The 19,715-nt window shown below is 36.3% G+C and overlaps 1 protein-coding gene and 1 pseudogene across 1 annotated transcript; one reads left to right on the plus strand and one right to left on the minus strand.

The window, feature by feature from the left end:
• Window positions 1-1,210: 1,210 nt before the first annotated feature.
• On the minus strand, window positions 1,211-16,533 carry LOC132277568 (subtilisin-like protease SBT3). Its single transcript, XM_059779414.1, has 2 exons — window positions 14,821-16,533; window positions 1,211-1,432 (listed from the first exon to the last, which is right to left on the minus strand). Exons 1-2 carry the CDS (start codon window positions 16,531-16,533, stop codon window positions 1,211-1,213), a joined length of 1,935 nt encoding a protein of 644 aa, XP_059635397.1.
• On the plus strand, window positions 5,850-5,948 carry LOC132280481 (small nucleolar RNA R71; annotated as a pseudogene).
• Window positions 16,534-19,715: the final 3,182 nt, after the last annotated feature.

Raw genomic sequence — 19,715 nt, forward strand, 5'->3', positions numbered from 1 at the left:
TTGTAGAGAAGGCCAGGAGTTTGGTGATTTGATGATCCAGTGAGGAGATAATTTATGTTTCAGTGTAGGGTTCTCTATACCTTGAATGGCATAGAGTGGTTTTGCTTCAAATGGTTTTATTAAATGTTTTGATTAAATGCATATTTATTTCCTCTATATACTCACATGAATATGTATGTTTTGTGAAGCTGTTTTGTTAAACCTCCATAAAATTCTTGTTATGGTTTTTCCTATTGGGACTTTTGTCTTCAGGCATTGAAGATGAACGAGGATTGCTAGATTCGGGCTTAGGTTGAAGAGTCGGCGTTGCATGATTTTATTTATTTATTTTGAAGAATTTTGTGTATATTTGAGGAAATTGACTTTGTATAAAAGAGGGCATTTTCTTTTTATGATCCTGGGTGTATTTTGATGTATTTGGATTTGTATAAATTGAGGATTTTGTTAGGATTTCCGGGGCATGACAAGAAAAGTAAATTACATTCATTATTAAAAGCAAAAACATGAAATATGACCACCATTCTTCTAGGATATAAGGCTTGACCTGATTCCTATACACTATCAAGCAACAACTATCAGTGAAGTTTAATAAATAAAAATTTATAAAAACTCCCCCTTAAGTATATATCCAAAAAAAAATATCTATCTGTCTCTCCCCCTTAATACCTTACTGTGTTATCTCCCCCTTTTTGTAACAAATTGACAAAGCACAATAGATAAACAAGAGAACAGAAAAAACATATTCTAAATAAAGCATATTGAAGTCATTGAAAGCATATTCCAAGAATATCCAAAAATAATGACAAGGTGATCAACAATCAAACAAAACATGATGTCATGATGCATGAAAAAATAATATTAAAAGCAACATCATGTCTCCTCAACCACTCAGAGAAAATAAATATCATCTTTAGCCTCCACCACTCTCCTCCTCATCGTCAACCTCCTCATCCTCATCTGTATACTCATCCCCTTCCTCATTTTCAGCTCGTAGAGATGGTTCTGGAGGTGCAGGCCTGTATACATCCTCATCCGGAACCACTGATAGCTATCCTCTCAGCTGAGTCATCTGTAGTTTGAGATCTTGGATCTCAACCATCATCCTATCAAACAACGAATTCTGATGTTGAAGTAGATGAGAATATATGACGTTGGCATATGCTCTCGTGAAAGTTCCTTTTGGAGGAAATAGCTGAGTAATCTCTGAAACCTATGACGACCCCTCATCAACAGTTTTCCTGGCTTTCCTAGTATTCTCCCGAGCAGTCTTTGACTTGTTCAAAGTACAAGAATCCAATTCAATCATGATAGGCTTATGGTAAGCCTTTGGAGGAATCTGCACATTCTTCTTCTTTTTAAGGATTTCCATGATGATCATTGGAAATAGAGAAGAATACTTGCGCAAGTTTTTCTTGTAATGAGCTATCATAAGCTGCACAATATAGTCAGCAAGCAAAATATTCTCATTATTAGAAAGAAAATAAAGCAGTAATTGGGGCAAGAATAGCTGCAAGGCCCCTCTGGATAATATCATCATAAGCTGATCGGGTCAGCACCGATCTGGAGAAGAAATTTGTGTCAAAAACTGACTCATGGTCCATTTTCATATGTGCATATCTAGGCGTGGGCTTGTCACGCTCTCGAGCTGGCTGGTGTGGTAGAGATGGTAATGGTGAATGCTCAGCCTCAGCCTATGATGGAGATGGAGATGGTATAAACGCAGGCTTAGCCTCAGAAATAGATGAAATATGATCAGCCTCAGCCTTATGAGAAGGTGACTGAGGTGGAGTAGGCTCTAATGGCTCCTCCTGTATATGAGAGGGCTCTGCTGGCTCCTCTATCCTAGGCCTGATACGTCTCTAAGGCCCGTGTTGCCTCTTGGCAACAGTCTTGCATTTAGTCATGGCCTGAAAAATAATTTAAAACTTGCAAGGGGAGTCAGTGCCAGAATAAAGAATTGAAAGCACAAAGTAGAAACATGCATGTCAAATAAGATAGACAAAACATATATGACATGAATCTATACAAGTGACAGGAGGTGAACATGCAATGCAATATGAGTATGAAATGCATCCAATGTGGAATATCACAGGCATTGGGTATGAATGAGATAGCATGGACACAAGATAAGATACATGGAATGTGTGTATGAAATATGTGAAGTTCGATCGATCACAAAAAATGTGAGATCGATCTCAAAACTTCGATCGATCTGAGAAACTGAAAAAGATGAGTTCGATTGATCTCTCAAGATCGATCTAAGATAGAAGTTCAATCAATTAAACTATGCGAAGATAAAAATTGAAAGGTCACAGATCTGTGACGTGGATGGCACGGGGACTTCATGAACAGTGTCGTGGGCCCATCAACACAACAATTCCTCAATTCTACTCACTTTACAAAGCTCATACTCCCACAAAACAAATCAAAACTCAAATATATACAAATATATACAAACACATATATACACATATATACACAATGTTTCAAGCTTCATCAATGGTGGATTTTATCATCAAAATATCATGGATCTAGCATGTAAAGTACGAATACATAAAATAGAAGCTTAAATCACAAAATGGATCTCGGATCTCACCTAAAATACAAGAGAAGTGGATGAGATGCGAAGGGGGTGATGGAATGCGAGAGAAGAGAGAAGTCAACGCTCATCGGATCTCGCCGGAGATTCGCCGGAGAAGATGATGAAGATGGGTGCACAGTGGTGACGGGAATGAGGGACAAGGGTTTGGAGGGTTGGATCGATCTAATGAATCGATCTTGAGACCCTTAGGTTCTATTTTTTAAAAACTTTTCCCGTTCAGTTCGATCGATCGAACTGAGATTTCAGATCGATCGAACTGTGATGATCTCTCTTCAAAGTATTTTTGGAATTTTTGTAATTTTTGAAAAATTAAAAACTAAAATTAAAAAATTAAAATTAAAATTAAAAAATAGAAAATATTTTTTTGAAAAATAAGAGTAAAAATAAAATTAAAAAAAATAAAATCTTTTTGGATTTTTGAAATAAATAAAGTAAAATCCTTTTTTTTAAAAAAAAAATAAAAATAAAAATAAAATAAAATCTTTTTGGGATTTTTGAAACAGAAAATAAAATAAAAATATTTTTGGATTTTTAAAATTAAAAAGTCAAACAAAGTCAAAGATGGTGAGATAAAGAACTGAGATCGATCTGAACAAAATGTTCGATCGATCAGACAGAGATAAAAAATATGCAGGTTTTTGGTTCAAAAATTTGGTTAAGTGTTGGAACTCAAGATCAATCAAACTTTAAAGTTGGATCGATATAAGGTCTTCTGATCGATCTAAGAATAAGTTCGAACGATGGGACAGAGAGGTGATTTGGATGCAGGTGGAAGTTCGATCGATCGAACTCTCATTTGAGATCGATCGAACGAACTTATGCAAAATGCTCAATCACAACATAAAAGTTCATGCAATCCTAATCACAATTCCTAGCAATGCTTATGAACCAAAAATAAGTATCTAGACTTCGCAAGAAATGAAATTTAAGATAGAAATGGGGGAGGAATAGGGTTTTGACACCCTACGAAATGTCGTGCTAGTCTTTAACGTCTCTAGCAAGACATTGGGCTCTTTTAGACCGGATCAAAGATCTTGTAATGCATCCCCTCCTTGTTGGGGTGATAGATACTTTAAACTCCACCCAATAAATGGTTCTTTAAAGAACTTGTTGGATTAAGCTCAAAGAAACTTTTGATCCCTTGTCAATGCAATCACAATCTTTAGGCTTCCATGCCCTTTCAAGGCAAGAATTTGAAACAAGACTTTGAGAATGCAAGGTTAAAGATGATCCCTTTGAAGTTTTGGTCTTACACAAAATCTCACTTCCTTGACATTGAAGATCATAACATTTATCTACAACATTAACCTCTCCTTCATATTTGTCAAATGAGTTGGGTGTGGGATTGAAGATATTCAGCTTCACCTTCAGGTGGCCAAATGAGATCTTCATTATCCCCATCCTACAATTGATGTTGGCATTAGCAGTTGCCAAAAAAGGACGGCCAAGGATAACGGGAATTTGGCTTTTAGGATTGGGGACCGGTTCCGTGTCAATGACAACGAAATCAACAGGGAAGAAAAATTTGTCAATCTTTATCAAAACGTCCTCAATTATACCCCTAGGCTTCTTAATGGATTGGTCGGCAAGTTGTAAAACTACCAACGTCAATTTCAATTCACCTAGGCCCAATTTGACATAAACCGAGTATGGAAGAAGATTAACACTTGCTCCTAAGTCAAAAAGTGCCTGATTAATGATACGATCACCAATAATGCATGAAGTAATAGGTGAACTGGGGTCCTTAAACTTTGGTAAAGTGTTATGTTGCAAAATTGAGCTCACTTGCTCGGTTAAAACCACTTTTCTTGGTGCTTGGCTCTTGTTCTTCCACTTTTGGGTGCACAAGTCTTTTAAGAATTTGGCATAAGCCGGAATTTGCTTGATTGCATCCAAAAGTGGAAGATTGACTTTCACTTGCCTAAACATTTTCATGATTTCATTGGTTTTTGCCTTTTACTTGTCTTTTGAAATGGATTCTTTTAAGGCATCTGAAAATGGAGCTTTGGGCTCAAACACTTTTTCAGCATTTTCTTTAGAAAACTCTTCAACACAAGAATTTTTCAAATCACTTTGTTTCAAATCATTTTTCAATAAAACCTTTTCAAATTCATTTTTTGGCAAATCTTTTTTCAAATCATTTTCAAAATCATTCTTCAAATCACATTTTGAAGCTTTCTCATTCACAAGATCATGTATATGCAATGAAGGAGGAATGGAATGTGAAACGGGACGGGTGACAACTTGAGGTTGCACCGGTTCACTCTCTTCATTAAACTTTTCGACTTGATTGTCCACAATCCTACCACTCCGTAAGGTAGTCACCGCATTAACATGCTCAATGGTGTGCCCTTCCGATGAGGAATGGGTTTCCACAACACATTGTTGCTTTGGTGGGGCATTCATAGGCATCTTTCCCTTCACTCTTGCATTAAGAGTGCTTGTTATTTGCCCTACTTGGGTTTATAGCTTCGCAATAAATTGAGAGTGGGAATGAAGCAATTGTGTGTTTGCCTCAAGAGTGCCCAAAGCATTCAAAACTTTTTCTTCAAAGGCAGGACTTTTAGCATTTCCTTGGGAATAAGATTGGTTAGGAAAATGAGAGTTAGCAAATTGATTCCCTTGTGATTGATAAGGTCTATAACCTTGGGATCCTTGGTTTTGAAGTGGAGGTGGAATGTACTTCCCTTGAAAACTGCCTTGGGAAGGGTTTGAGCCATCTCCTTGGTTTTTCCAAGAGAAATTCGGATGATTTCTCCAACTTGAATTATAATGAGTACCATTAGGATTGTTCCCTTGGTTCACAAAGGCTGCATTGACTTGTTCATTAGGTTCATTATGCACTTATCAATGAAGACAACGAGAAGTAGAATGAAGAACACTAGAGTAAGTCATACATATTTCATTTGATGCACGATGAGAATGGTTAGGGAAGGAAGATACTTGGTTCGCTGAGTTTTGGTTAATCAAAAATTGATCAAACCTTTGAGATAAAGACTTCATTTCGGTGGCTATTTCATTTGAATGGTCGACTTAATGTAAGCCAACACTCTTCCTACCTTGTGAATTTCTACCATTCTTGGATGATGATGTTCTTTGTAAAGAATTTTCACTCATGCTCTCATAAAGATGCCATATGTCATCCTCATGCCTATCAATGTATGAGCCACCCATGGAAGCATCAACCATACCTTTGTAATTGTCTGATATGCTCTCAAAGAAATATTGAACTAATTTCCATTTGGGCATGTCATGATGTGGACACTTCCTAAGCAATTCATTAAAGCATTCCCATGCCTCATGAAACGTTTCTCCATCTCCATGTGAAAATTCCTGAATTGAGGTTCTCATGGCATTGGTCTTAGAAACCGGATAATACTTCTTTAAGAACTCTTATTGCATTTCTGCCCAGGAAGTGGTTGAAAAAGGCCTAAGATTGTTAAACCAATACTTTGCCTTGTCTTTTAAGGTGAATGGAAAAAGTTTGGGTCTTAAGACCTCTTCTGGCATGTCCGTATATTTTACGGTGAAACATACTTCTAGAAACTCATCCAAATGCTTGTAAGGTTATTCACTTGGAAGTCCATGATAGTTAGGAAGCATTTGAATGGTTTGTGGCTTAATTTCATAGTGATGTGCTCTAAATGGTGGCAATTGAATACATGTGGATGCATTGTATTCATTAGGCACATAGTGATCTCTTAAAGTAAGTGGAGGATTAATAATTTGAGGTGCAACATGGGCACCTTGATTTTGATTTCCTTGAATGATGGGAGGTTGTGGAGCATACATTGACCTTGGCATTCCAAATGGAACTTGGCCTTGTTGTTGTTGTGGTTGGTGAATGAATGGCCTAGGTATGTCTAATGGTGCTTGAATGTTCTCATGATGCACATTTGGATGGAGGATACCTTGTTCGTCTATGTAACCAAGGTCCTCTACATGCTCTTCATTATGGCCTTCCATTGATGTAATGGATTGGGTAGAACTAGAACTTCCTCTTCCCCTAGGATTTCTAACTACGGATTCAAGATGCAAATCAAGAGGGACAAGAGTTGGTCTTAGTGATCTACGACCATGCATGCACAATGTAAAAACACACAAACACAATGAATGAACAAACAATTCGACTTCACAACAATTCAATGAATCTTCCCCCATAAACACTTAACCCATACTCCTATGCTTCAACAATGATGCAAAGAACAATTAAGAATGCCTCTATGCGGGCTCACGATTTATCTAAGAATTTAAAAATAAGCCTCCACGTGAGCTGACGATTTAACTAAGGGATTGAGTAAAGAAAGTCTCACAAAGGTCCTTTAGCACTTCAACTCCAAATTTATAGCTTAGCTTAGCAATTTTTAAAATTTTTTTAGCATTTTTCCTTGCTTGCTTAGCTTCTTTGCTTGAATGCTCTTTTGCTTGCTTCCTAGCTCAATGCTCCTTATCAAAGATTAACAAACACAATAAGTAATCAAAAGAAAAATAAAAACAAAGTAAAGACACGATCAAAAGAGTATTAATTCCTAATTGATTCCACAAATACGATGTTACCGAATCCCTGGTAACGGCGCCAAAAACTTGGTGGTGTAGATTTGTCGTCGCTACACCACAAGCCTAGAAAGTGTGCATTAAGGCGAGGGCCAAGTTTTACATTTATAAAAGCCACTACTACCTTCACTAAAAATATAGTTAGGGTGAGTAGGGATCGTTCCAAGGGATTGGAGTCGAATTTAGTTGTGGAATAACTATTAAGGTTAGTAGGTCGAGTGATCAAACAAATAGTTGGTTGGTTGATTAAACTAGAGAGAAAATTAAACTAAATAATTCAATGCAATAAAGAGTAAGTAAGAGAGAGAGATCTTGGGGTTTAGAGGTCACCACCAAATAATACTTTTCTACACCCTTAACAAGTGACCAATGAGGGAAATGTGTGTTGCAATATTGATGTGTGTGTGTGTTTGGTTGATTCAACTAGCAAGGATGACCAATTAAGCATATATTGTCTAAGCAACATGTGAAAAGTACAATATATCTAACAATTAAGTATATATTGTCTAAATAGCATATGAAAAACACAATATATCTAGCAAGTCATTAATACTTTCATTAAGCTCACAAGCCAAATATATCACAAGGTTAGAGACATATGCTACTAGCATTCAAAAGTATGGAACATCAAACAACAACCATGGATTGTTCTCCCATCTAACAACTATTTTACCACTACACTACAATTAAGCTAATGACATGAAATTAGACTAATTAAGCTAAGGGAGAGGTATAATCCATCAAGAAATGAGCATGAACCATTAAGAAAATTACAAGAGCATTCCATTAAGTACAATGTTTTGATAATCTCTAGATCTATGGCATTAATACACATAGACATGCATTAATAACACAAGAAATAGAGACAAACACATGAACATCTATTCTAACATACATAGACATATGGATAGAATAAAATGATCAATTGGAAGCATTAAACTACATAAATTATTGAATAAACAAGATCTATATATATAAAAGTGCCAAAGCATGTATTACAACACTAATCCCTCAATAATACACAAAATCAAGATGTAGAAAGTATGCATGGGGCTAACTCTAGCCCCAAGAGGATGTCTAGCCACTTATGGTAGTACTTCTCCAACCCTCAAGGGCAAACTCCATGGAAGAAATCTCCTCCTTGGTTGATGAAGAGCTCCCAAGCTTGTATTTCTAACCTTCTCCTCCTTTCTTCCTCCCTAAGAATAGCCTCTATTGTGATAAATCAATCTAAGTGTCTCCTAGCATCTCCTCCTCAAAAAGTGTATCATATTCTATATATAGGCAGGTCAAGTGACATACAAAAATGAGCTGGGGTCGTGCACAAAATATTCCCCAATGATTGGATAAGGACAGCTTTCAATGAGCTGGAAATTTAACTTTTTCGCACTGGAGGAAGTTCGGTCGATCGAACCTTGGACTTGGATCGATCGAATATGGCTAAGATCTATCGAACTGAAGTTGGATCGATCCTTAATGGCAGCGCTTTTTGGATAAAAACAAATCTGAGATATTTCGAAGATATTTTTGGGAAAAAGACAAAAGTGGCTGGTAGGGTGGTACAACTAGATAAGATCAATCATTTCGATAAGGACAAGGTAGTTCGATCAATCGAAGAATGATGTTGGATCGATCGAACTTTTGAGATCTCTGAAAATGTCATCATGGCTCTGATCCATTTTGAAGTGCTGAGATCGATCATATTGGATCGATCGAACCTTGATCTGAGATCGATCGAAGATGTTGAATTCCACCTTTTTCTTCCTTTTGCTTCCACTTGGCTCATTTCTTTGATTCATCTCAGAATTGCTTCATTTCTGCTCTTATTTGGCTGAGTTAGCTTATTTTCGGGATAAGTGCCTGAAAATGGAAATAACACGAAATCAATCTAAGACGGTAAAGTAAGATAGATAAGGGTACTAGAATGCCTAAGCTTAAGGGGTTTAAATACGCACTTTTCAGTGCTCATCACTCCCCATGAGAAAATTCTCTAATGGTGGTTCTTATTGAATTGGTCAAGCTCACGGGGTAAAGTTTTTTCAAAAATTCATTTTGCATTTGTAGCCAAGAAGTTATTAAATTTGCCCCCAAGTTGTTGAACCAATGTTTTGCCTTATTTTTAAGAGTGAAAGGGAAGAGAAGTAACCTAAGGACTTCTTCCGGAACATTCATGTACTTCACAGTAGAGCATATTTCAAAAAATTCATCAAGATATTTATATTGTTCCTCACCATCTAAGCCATAGAAAAGCGGACACATTTGAATAGTGTCAGGATTAATTTCATATTGAACGGCCCCAAAATTAGGAAGCATGATACAAGTCAGTGCATAGTATTCATGGAGATTATAATGATCACAAAGGATTATTGGAGGAATTGGAGCATGAACTCCGAGAGGAAGTTGGTTAAAAGGAGGATGTTCCATTAAATTTGGGTTTAAACAACCAAAATGACCTTCTAGATTTTCCATTGATGTGTATATGATGAAGGGTTGGCTAGGACCACACAAAAATTTCAAGCAACACAACAACAAAATCAACAAAAATAAGCACTTCTCCTTCGCAACAAATCAATCAACAAACCACCACATACGATGTTCCCATATTCCCATGCTTTTAACAATATGCAAGAAAAGTAAATTGCCACCATGCTGGCTCACAATCTCTCTAAGAAAAATAAAAACTTGCCTCCACATGGGTTCACGATTTAATTAGAGATAGAGATAAAAAGAAGCTCACAAAGGGTCCTTAAGCAACTTCAAATTGTTTTTCAAATTTTTCTTTGCCTTGCTTTGCTTTGCCAAAAAAAAAAAAAATTTATTTTTGAGCTTTTTATGCTTTTGCTTGGCTTGCTTGCTTCTTTGATTTAGACTCCTTTTGTTTTACTTCTCTTGACTCAATTCACCTATCCAATTAAGAACAAACACAATAAGTAACCAAAATAAAATAAAATAAAGACACAATCAAAGAGTACTAATTCCTTAATTGTTTACAAAGTATGGTGTTGCCTATCCCCGGCAACGGTGCTAAAACTTGGTGTGTCGTGAGACCAAAGCTTGCAAAAGTGTATGATAAAATGGCCAAGTTTGAATTTATAAAATGCCACTACCACTACTAACTAAAATATAACAAGAGTGAGTAGGGATCATCCCAAGGGAAATGAGTCGTGCTTTGGAATCAATTATTGGATTAGTAGGTTGAATAATCAAATGATATATTGAATTTGATAAACTAAAGTTTAATTAAAAATAATGCAATTATCAATCTAGAATTTAGAGGGAAATAAATGAGATAGAGGTCTTAGGGCTTAGAGTTTACCGCTAAGCTTCACTTCACCAAATACTACCAATTGTAAATTAATAGGGACATTTGTGTTATAAAATGTGTGTGTGTGTGTGTCTAATTTAAAACTAAGCATGGATGGGAAATAAGCATGGATTGTCTAGTCAATCTAGTGAATAGCACAACTCATCAAATGAGACCATAACCCATTCAATTAAACCACAATTAGACCACACACAATAATCTAGAGAAATGTACTCATTGCACTCATAAGTATGGAACATCAAGAAATAAGAATGGATTATCCACCTATCTAAGAAATTAAAGTAATTACATTACATCTATGCTAGAGACATGAAAATTAAGCCAATTAAATTAAGGGTGTGGCACAATCCATCAAGAAACAAGTGTGAACCATCAAATAAATCATAAGAGTACTCAATTAAGCACCATGCTTTGTCTATCACTAGATTAACAACATCAATACACATAGACATGCATCAATTTCATTAAATCTAGAGGAAAACATATGACAATTCATTCTAGCATACATAGACATATGGATAGAACCAAATAGTCAATTGAAAACATTAATCTATACAAATCAAGTAGAAATTACAAGATCCATTTTTATTCAAGGTCAAAACATTTATTACAACTAAAATCCCTAAAAATATACAACAGCTAGGTTTAGGAAGCAAGCCTAGGGGCTATCTCTAGCCCCAAGTGAATGATTTAGCCACTCATTGTAGTGGTCATGGAACCCTCAAAGGCTAGCTTGGAGGTTAGCATCATCATTTTCATCCTTGCTTTCTTCCCAAAACCCTAGTTCTAGAGAAGAAAAATATCTACTCTATAAAAATTACAAGATAAAAATGAATTGTTGTTCAATTATTTCATTACATTCCTCTTTGAGTAGGCACCAAGTCAGAAATATAGCCAATGATTGAAGGAAATTCGCAGCTATGCAAGTTAGATAGAAATCGGCGCGCTCGGGAATTAGACAGCTCACTGCCAATAAGCACTTCGAATAATCAATGATGTTCAATCGATTGAACACTTATCTCCGATCGATCGAAGGTGACGTGGCTTAAAAATATCTTCTTTGGCCTTATCCACTTGGCTGAGCTAGCACTGCCTCATTTCGATCGATTGTAGCCAACTTTGATCGATCAGGATTCCCTTTGATCGATCGAAGTTCCTCTGGTGCATTTTCTTGGCTTCTTTCCAGCTTTGCTCCTTAACTCCAAAATCAAGCTAAATGGCTTTTGTTAGCCTATTTGAACTTTATCAACCTGAAATAGGCAATAACACAAATAAGTATCTAAGACATGAAAGTAAGATAAATAAATGGATTAAAATACCCTAACTTAGGTGCTAAAATGCGTTACATTTGAGCACTTATCATCTTCTCAGGATCTTCACTTTCTAAGGTTATGGAAACCCTAAAAGCCACCACCATAGTATCAACCTTCTGAATAGTATGAGAAAAAGGGACCTCCTTCTCTGAATAATATGAGAAAAAGGGACCTCCTTCTAGCAAGTCCTATGCCATCTTTTATAGAAGAAAATAAAGGTTTGGTAGGCTTTTAGGTCATCTCGCCCATCTGGAATGAGATACGACTTGTAAAAAAAATAATTCCGTAACCTAAATCTGATATGTCTTGGAAAGCTCGATCTTTAGGAAGCAGAGCTCGAGCTTTGGGAACAGGGCTCGAGCTTCACTGAATGGTGCTCGAGCTATAAGGAATGGTGCTCGTTCTTCACTTGGACACTTAGCCAAATTTCTTTAACTATTTTCCGAAGCATTTTTTCCTTCAACACTTAGAATATTTCTGGGATTTATCTCTTTTAACATTGCTCGATCCAAGCTTCATAGGCTCGAGCACTAGGTACCAGGCTCGAGCTTTAGGTACTCAAGGCTCGAGCTTTGGGTGATGGTTCTCGTTCCTTGAGGTATAGCACGAGTCCTTTGGAGCTTGGTTTTCCATTAAATCAACTCTTCAAATTTTGACGACTTGTGCTCGAGCTTAAGGATCAAGGCTCGAGCACCCTGAGGTTTAGCTCGAGCACCACTTGAGTAGGGATTGAGCTCTGGTGGTATAAGGCTCGAGCTTTAATGCCTTGTTGATTTTTCTTCTTTTTTCTTGTAGGACTCGAGCCTCAAGACTTGGGCTCGAGCTTTAGTTCCTGAATTCTTCCAAACTTCACCATTTAAGCTCTCGGCTTGCTCCGGATGACCGGCAACGACTCTATAAGCTTTGATATCAATCTTTTAATCATAAAATTCCAATTTTAACCATTTCTTTGGGAAAGTACCTATAAACACACATTAAACATAAATTAGTCTAACAATGGATAGAAGTATCACTTTAGGCCTTAACATACGTATATTTAAGGTTTGAATATACAATATTCAGTGTTCATCAACTAGCAATATGTAAGTTTGGGGGTTTGATGAGCGCTGAATATTACATATTTGAGTCCCTTAATATACGTATGTTAAGACCTAAAGTAATACATTTATCACTAATTTATGTTTATATCATATTTTTAGGTGTTTTCCCAAAGAAGCAGTTAAAACCAAGCTTTTATGATGAAAAGAATGATAATGAAGTTTACCGTGTCGTTGCTAGTCATCCGAAGCAAGTTGGGAATCAAAATGGTAAATTTTGGAAGAGTTCAAGTTTAAAAGCTCGAGCCTCGGTTCTATGGCTCGAGCACAACAGATAAAAATAAGAAATACCTCCAAGGCAAGAAAACTCGAGGGTTAAACTCCAAAGCTCGAGCCCAATCACAGGGTGCTCGAGCCTTTGCCTAAGAGCTTGAGCACATGATGCCTTGGAATTGAAAAGTTGATCCAAGCACTTAGGACCTCATGCAAAGACTCGGGGACTGAGCACTAACACCTAGAGCTCAAGCCCACAGCCCGAGAGCTAGAGGCCAACACGTTGGGATCGAGCACCATCAATAAAAAGACGTTTCAGACAAATTTTACTTCCAGAGCTCAAGCCCAAGCTTCAAAGCTCGAGCCCAACTCAGAAAGCTCGAGCACAAGCTTCAAAGCTCGAGCCCAACTCAGAAAGCTCGAGCACAACCACTCAGGGCTCTAGCATTGCTAAAAACTCTAACCCTTACTTCAGTAATTTGGGCATAACTTTTGACTCAAAACTCCAAATTAAGCAAACTCAGTGGCTTTGGAAAGAAGAATCGAAGCCCGATGTTTTTGTTTCTAATAATCATCTCAAGATTCGCACTCTAAATGTGTCAAAATCACATTACAATGTTAAAATAAGTTGTTGACAAGTTAAGCTCGAGCTCTGGCATCCTGGACGTTAAAAATACATACGAAAATTACCTAAAATCATCCCTCTTTGTTTCCTTATGGGCCCAATTTTTACCAAAAACTAAAAAACCAATCCAAAGGGGATTAGGACTTGTTGTCCACTATAAAAGAAGAGGAGAAGACACATTAAGGGGAGTACCCATCCATCCATAAATCTCTCTCTCACAGTGGCTTTTAGGGTTTTGAAGAAAAAGATCCAAAATAAGTTTTGGCGATCTATAACGATGAAGACCATAACAGCACAGATGATACCTTGTGTCATCATGAGTAACTAATTTGTCTCTTAGGGCATTGATGTAGACTGAATCCGAATACTATTGTTTGATTGTTCTGTACTTTGGGAATTTAATATATTATGTATTTTGATTGCATAATTGTGGGCAATTGACTTAATTCAATTGGTTTTTAATAATTACATTATTTTTGCATGATTAATTACCTTGTCTTAGATTTAATTATTCTTAAATTATATTCAACCCATTCTTATTGGACAGTATTTGGTGGAGGTCTACCAAACATAAGAATGGAGATCATGCAATGGGTGTTCAAACATTTTTTATGAATAAATGTTTTCATAGTCTATGCCTAGGGAAGACGAGTTATACTGCAAAATTAGTTAGAAGTAGATAGGTAGATAAGTCGTGCCAACCGAAGATATGTTATAGTTAATTGAAATTCATGTAACATCTTTTTTTAAATTTGAATTAAACGAATGTTGTTGAGTTTAAATCTATATGATACACAATTATTGAAATCCCAAGGTTGAGCAGTTGACCATAGTATGAGGTTCGTGGTGAAGTCAATCCCTAAGTATTTTTTCTCTTGATCTCAATCCTTTTATCCTGTTTATTTTCTTTTATGTTATTGAATTGCAGCACAATAAAACAAATCAAATCCTCTTTCTAAATTAAAATAGTATTAATTGAAAACTTGATAAACCACCACAGTCCTTGAGGTTCGACACCTTCAATATAGCCCTATCCTATAAGAATTCATTCTATTGCGAGTGATATTTTATTATTAATAAATAAAACACACATCAGTCATCATGGCGGACCTTATAGCAGCCTGACTCCATTCTGGATGCGTTTCTTTTAGGAGCGCAACCACGCCAAAAGCATGAGGACATGCCATTGATGGTCCAAAGAGAAATAAGTAATCACTAACCAAAACTTTATTGAAACCAATAGTGGCTGCATATTGATTGGGAGGCCAAGCAGCTAAGACTCGTGACCCAGGTGCCATTAAATCTGGCTTTAGGATTCTTGGATAGCATGGTGCAGGACCACTTAAAGTGTAGGGAGCAACAATAGGTGCAGGCTTTGTCCCCAAAATGGTTTCTTGGAACTTCATGGTTGCCGTAGTCTTCTTAGCCCTTTTGGCATAGTTGATCACTTCCTCTGCATCTTTCGAGCCAATCACAACTTCAGGATAACTAAAACGTTCCCGCCTGGCAAATAGTAGATTATTGGAGATAAAGATGGCTGAAGCCACGGTTGACATAGTTAGATGCGTCGATTGGGTGAAGAGAGAAAGAGTGTCATCACATATGAGGATGCCATAAGGAGCTTCAAACAATAAAGTAGTTGAATTGCAATGTGACAAATTCTTATTATAAATGAGTGGGAGGTTATTAACCAAGGCCCTTGTAGGGAACATGGTCCATCTAGTAATAGTTAACCCATTACCAAGAGTCACAGTCCTGCCAAAAGAACGATCAATTGAGCCAGTAGCTACACTCAAGACCCATAGGATCCCATTATGTAAGTAAGCAAAAGAAGGGCCATCATTTCTTATTGAAGAAGACAAAAGAACCCCCTTTTCTATAGCTGCAAATGAAGCTATGGCAATAGGGTCCTCATATGAAGGGATAGTATCAAAACCAATTAAAATCGATATCACGTCCACGCCATCAGCCACCGCGTGGTCCATACCTACTAGAATATCTGAGGCGTAGCGCCCTTCGTACCAGATGACCTTATACATGGCCACCCTACCACGTTGCGCGACCCCTCTTGTAGTCCTAGAACCATAGCAAAAGTAGGATGGACCTTCGACATAGTTTCCGGCAGTTGTGGAGGAAGTGTGTGTCCCGTGACCGGCAGTGTCCCTCGCCGAGTTCATACTAATGGTAATGTTCGGATTAGCTTCTATGACACCCTTATTGAAGTATTTAACTTTAATGAGCTTCGAGTTACATAACGAGGAATTAAAATATTGACCTTTTTGGCACTCCCCCTTCCATTTTTTAGGCACTTTGGTCATTCCATTGTCATTGAAGCTCCAGCTTTCTGTCCACAAGGCGGTATCAATGACACCAACGATGACTTCTTTACAGTAATCCGAAGTTAGCCATAGTCCGATAATAGTATTAAGGGAGAGGAACTCGAAGGTGTGAATGGTGTCAAGAGTCATAATCTTGCCAGAATAAGTTGAGACAAAACCTGTAGATTTTTTTAGGGTTTTTTGCTCATCTTGAGAGAACACTCCACTGAAACCATGGAAACCATTATCGTAAGTATAGATGAGCTTTGGGGTGGATTGATGGTCATTTGATGTTACAGGGTTTGTGGAATCAACAATGGAGGTGTACCAATGGTGATGGCTAGCAAAGGCCTTGGGCATATAGGACTTGTCCATGTGGACAATGTAGGTGAATCTCTCCACTACTTTTGAGCTAGCATGAGAAGTAGAAAGAAACCATGCAAGGAAGATAAAGTGGAGAAGATGAACTTTAGAAACAAGTCCCATTGTTTTTCCTTCACAACTAGCTAGAACTTTTGTTAGACACCAATGGGGTTTGTGTTTATATATATATATAAACATACATATATATATATATATATATGTATATACATATATGATATTATGTTTAGTAAAAAGGAATTGCTAATTAAAGATAATTGTGATACACCTTCATATTTGTGATTCATGTTATTTTTTTGGATACGTAGGCTAGTTCTAGAAGAGAGAATCATTATTCTCTAAATAAAAACAAGATAGAATGCTTTTCTTGGTAGAGCTTTCACATCTATGAATAGAAAAACAATGACCTTAATAAATGAAAATAACAGTAAAAACATAATAAGAAAGTTGCTACGTTCAATTTCTTCGCCCAAATAGTTTTGAAAGAGGCTCGATCATCTCAAGTCTACAATACCTACTTACGTATGGCACCCTCACTCACTTAAGAAAAACATAAAAATTCAAAATTTCTCGTGTATTTAGATAAATTGAGAGTTTTCATACATATTCATTAGATGTGGGTTACCACCTATGCAAACCTTAATTTATTGTAAACTTTTTTTTTCCCGTAAAGACCATAATTCATTGGAGCAATTCATTATAGTCTTTGTTTTATCTTTGCAATTTCATTTATGTTTCTATATATTTGTTGGCATGTCAATTTAGTAGTTGACATTAAAAGACTTGGACCTCAAATGCGTACATATTTGTCATAGTCTTTAATTAGGTATGATTATATTTATAATTTCTCATGTATTAAGATAAATTGAAAGTTTTCATACATATTCATTAGATGTGGGTTACCACCTATACAAACCCTAATTTAATGTAGATTTCCCCCCTTGCAAAGACTATAATTCATTGAAGCAATTCATTAAAGTGTTTGTTTTTTCTTCACAATTTCATTCAAGTTTTCTATATAGTTATTGGCATGTCAATTTAGGAGTTGACGTTGAAAGACTTGGACCACATATGCATGCATATTTGTCGATCACTTTAACTAGGTGCGATTATAAAGTTTGTCATATTGACAAATTCTGACATATCTTCTCTACTTGTCACGACAGTTGGACTCTTAGGCAATTGCCCAAGTCCTCAGTCAATAAGAAGACCTCAAAAAAATTTTTTTTTTCATTTCTTTATATATATTATATCCTTCCTAAATTTTTTATTTCCTTCATATTATCAGACTTTAGCCAAGGCCCCTAAAATTTTTATTTGCTTATATTATAACTTTCAATTTTGTTTTATTTGTTTATGTTATAACCTACCTAAAAATGTTATTTCCTTCTTATTATTAAAGTTTGCCCAATAGAAAGGCCCCAATTTTTTTTTTTTTTAATTTCCTTATATTATAACCTCTTTAAAATTTTTATTTGTATCTATTATTGGACCCTGACTATTAGAGAACTTATTTCTTGCATATTTTTCTTCTTTTTCCATTAAGTATAAGTTGTATAACTCTAAGATCAATTATGTGACAAGAAAAATTAATTAAATTGACTATATATTAGATATTAAAAGACCACTTTTATGTTTTTTTTGTCCAAGATTTCAAATTATATTAAGCGGCCCTGCTAATTGTCTATTAGTTAAAAAGATTCTATAATTGGCAGGAGGAAATTCTAAGACTGCATGACTCAATGAAATATGAAAATAAATCCCATACAAGGATTCAGGCTTCAGAGGAGGTATTTTTGCAATAACTTTTGTTAATTGCACAATGGCCCCTCCAAAAAGTGAAAACTGCACTAATGCCCCAAAAAGAAAATATCTTCCAAAAATATTTTCTTAAAAACCTTTGAAATAAAATATCTTCAAAATATATTTACGAAAAATGCCCCAAGAAAAGAAAATAATTCCAAAGAACTATGCATTCATGCCTCTATGGACACCGGGAGCAACCAGAGTACTCTCTTACTAAAGTAAAGATACGCATTTTGTGAAAACCACTTAGAATGAAGATACATGAAGTCAAAAATGAACTCTAAATGCAAGAAGTGTGGTTTTGCAAACAAAGTGACAACTGGGGGAAAAGACAAAATAGGGAAAAAGACGAAATAGGGAAAAGGACGAAAAGTGAATAGTGTCGAAAAACGAAAAATGTGAAAATAACTCGGTTCTCAAAGGAAGTTGTCAATCCAAAGAAATGAGTCTTAGAAATCACTCTAGAGCACTCGAGACGACGCTAAGCGACGAGGAACTGAACTCAGAAAGGAAAAGATCAACGGAAAAAAAAATATCCGTGAATATTTGAGAAAAGGGAAAGGAATGAAAATGACCGGGTCATTACAGATAAAAGGAAAAATTTTGAGTCTTAGCACTTCTTCTGGCATGTCCGTGTATTTCACGGTGGAACACAGTTCAAGAAACTCATCCAAATGCTTGTAAGGTTCTTCACTTGGAAGTCCATGATAGTTAGGAAGCATTTAAATGGTTTGCGGTTTAATCTCATAATGATATGCTCTAAATAGGGGCAACTGAATGCATGTCAGTGCAATATATTCATTTGGAACATAATGATCACACAAAGCAATGGAAGGATTCCCAACCGGTGGTGCTATACGAACACCGTGATTAACTTGAACCATAGGAGGTTGTGGAGCAAAAATTGGCCAAGGAATTCCCAATGGAATTTGGCCTTGTTGTTGTGGTGGAATGAATGATCTAGGCATGCCTAATGGTACTTGAATGTTGTCATGATGCATATTAGGGTGGAGGATGCCTTATTGGTCTATGTGACCAAGGTCCTCCACATGGTCGTCATTTTACTCGTCCATTGATGAAATGGAGTAATTAGAACTACCTCTTCCCCTAGGATTATGAATAACTGATTCAAGATGGAAATTAAGTGGGACAAGGGTAGGATTTAATAACCTAAGACCATGTATGAACTAACAAAAAAAATAACAAGTAATCAATCAAATAGCAATCACTTCGCCCCCACAACAAATCAATCAACGAACATCCTCCACATACATTGATCCCATACTCCCATGCTTGAACAATATGCAAAGAAAAGTAAATTGCCTCCACGCGAGCTCACGATCTATCTAAGAATTTAAGAACTTGCCACCACGCGGGCTGACGATTTAACTAGAGATTAAGTTAAGAAGATCTCACAAAGGGTCCTTAAATAACTTCAATTCATTTTTCAATTTTCGCTTAGCTTGCAATTTTTTTAGATT

The sequence above is a fragment of the Cornus florida genome, unplaced genomic scaffold (genome assembly GCF_030987335.1).
Source record: "Cornus florida cultivar Cherokee Brave unplaced genomic scaffold, ASM3098733v1 CherokeeBrave_3.0.0_Hap2_Chr10, whole genome shotgun sequence".
Lineage (NCBI taxonomy): Eukaryota > Viridiplantae > Streptophyta > Magnoliopsida > Cornales > Cornaceae > Cornus > Cornus florida.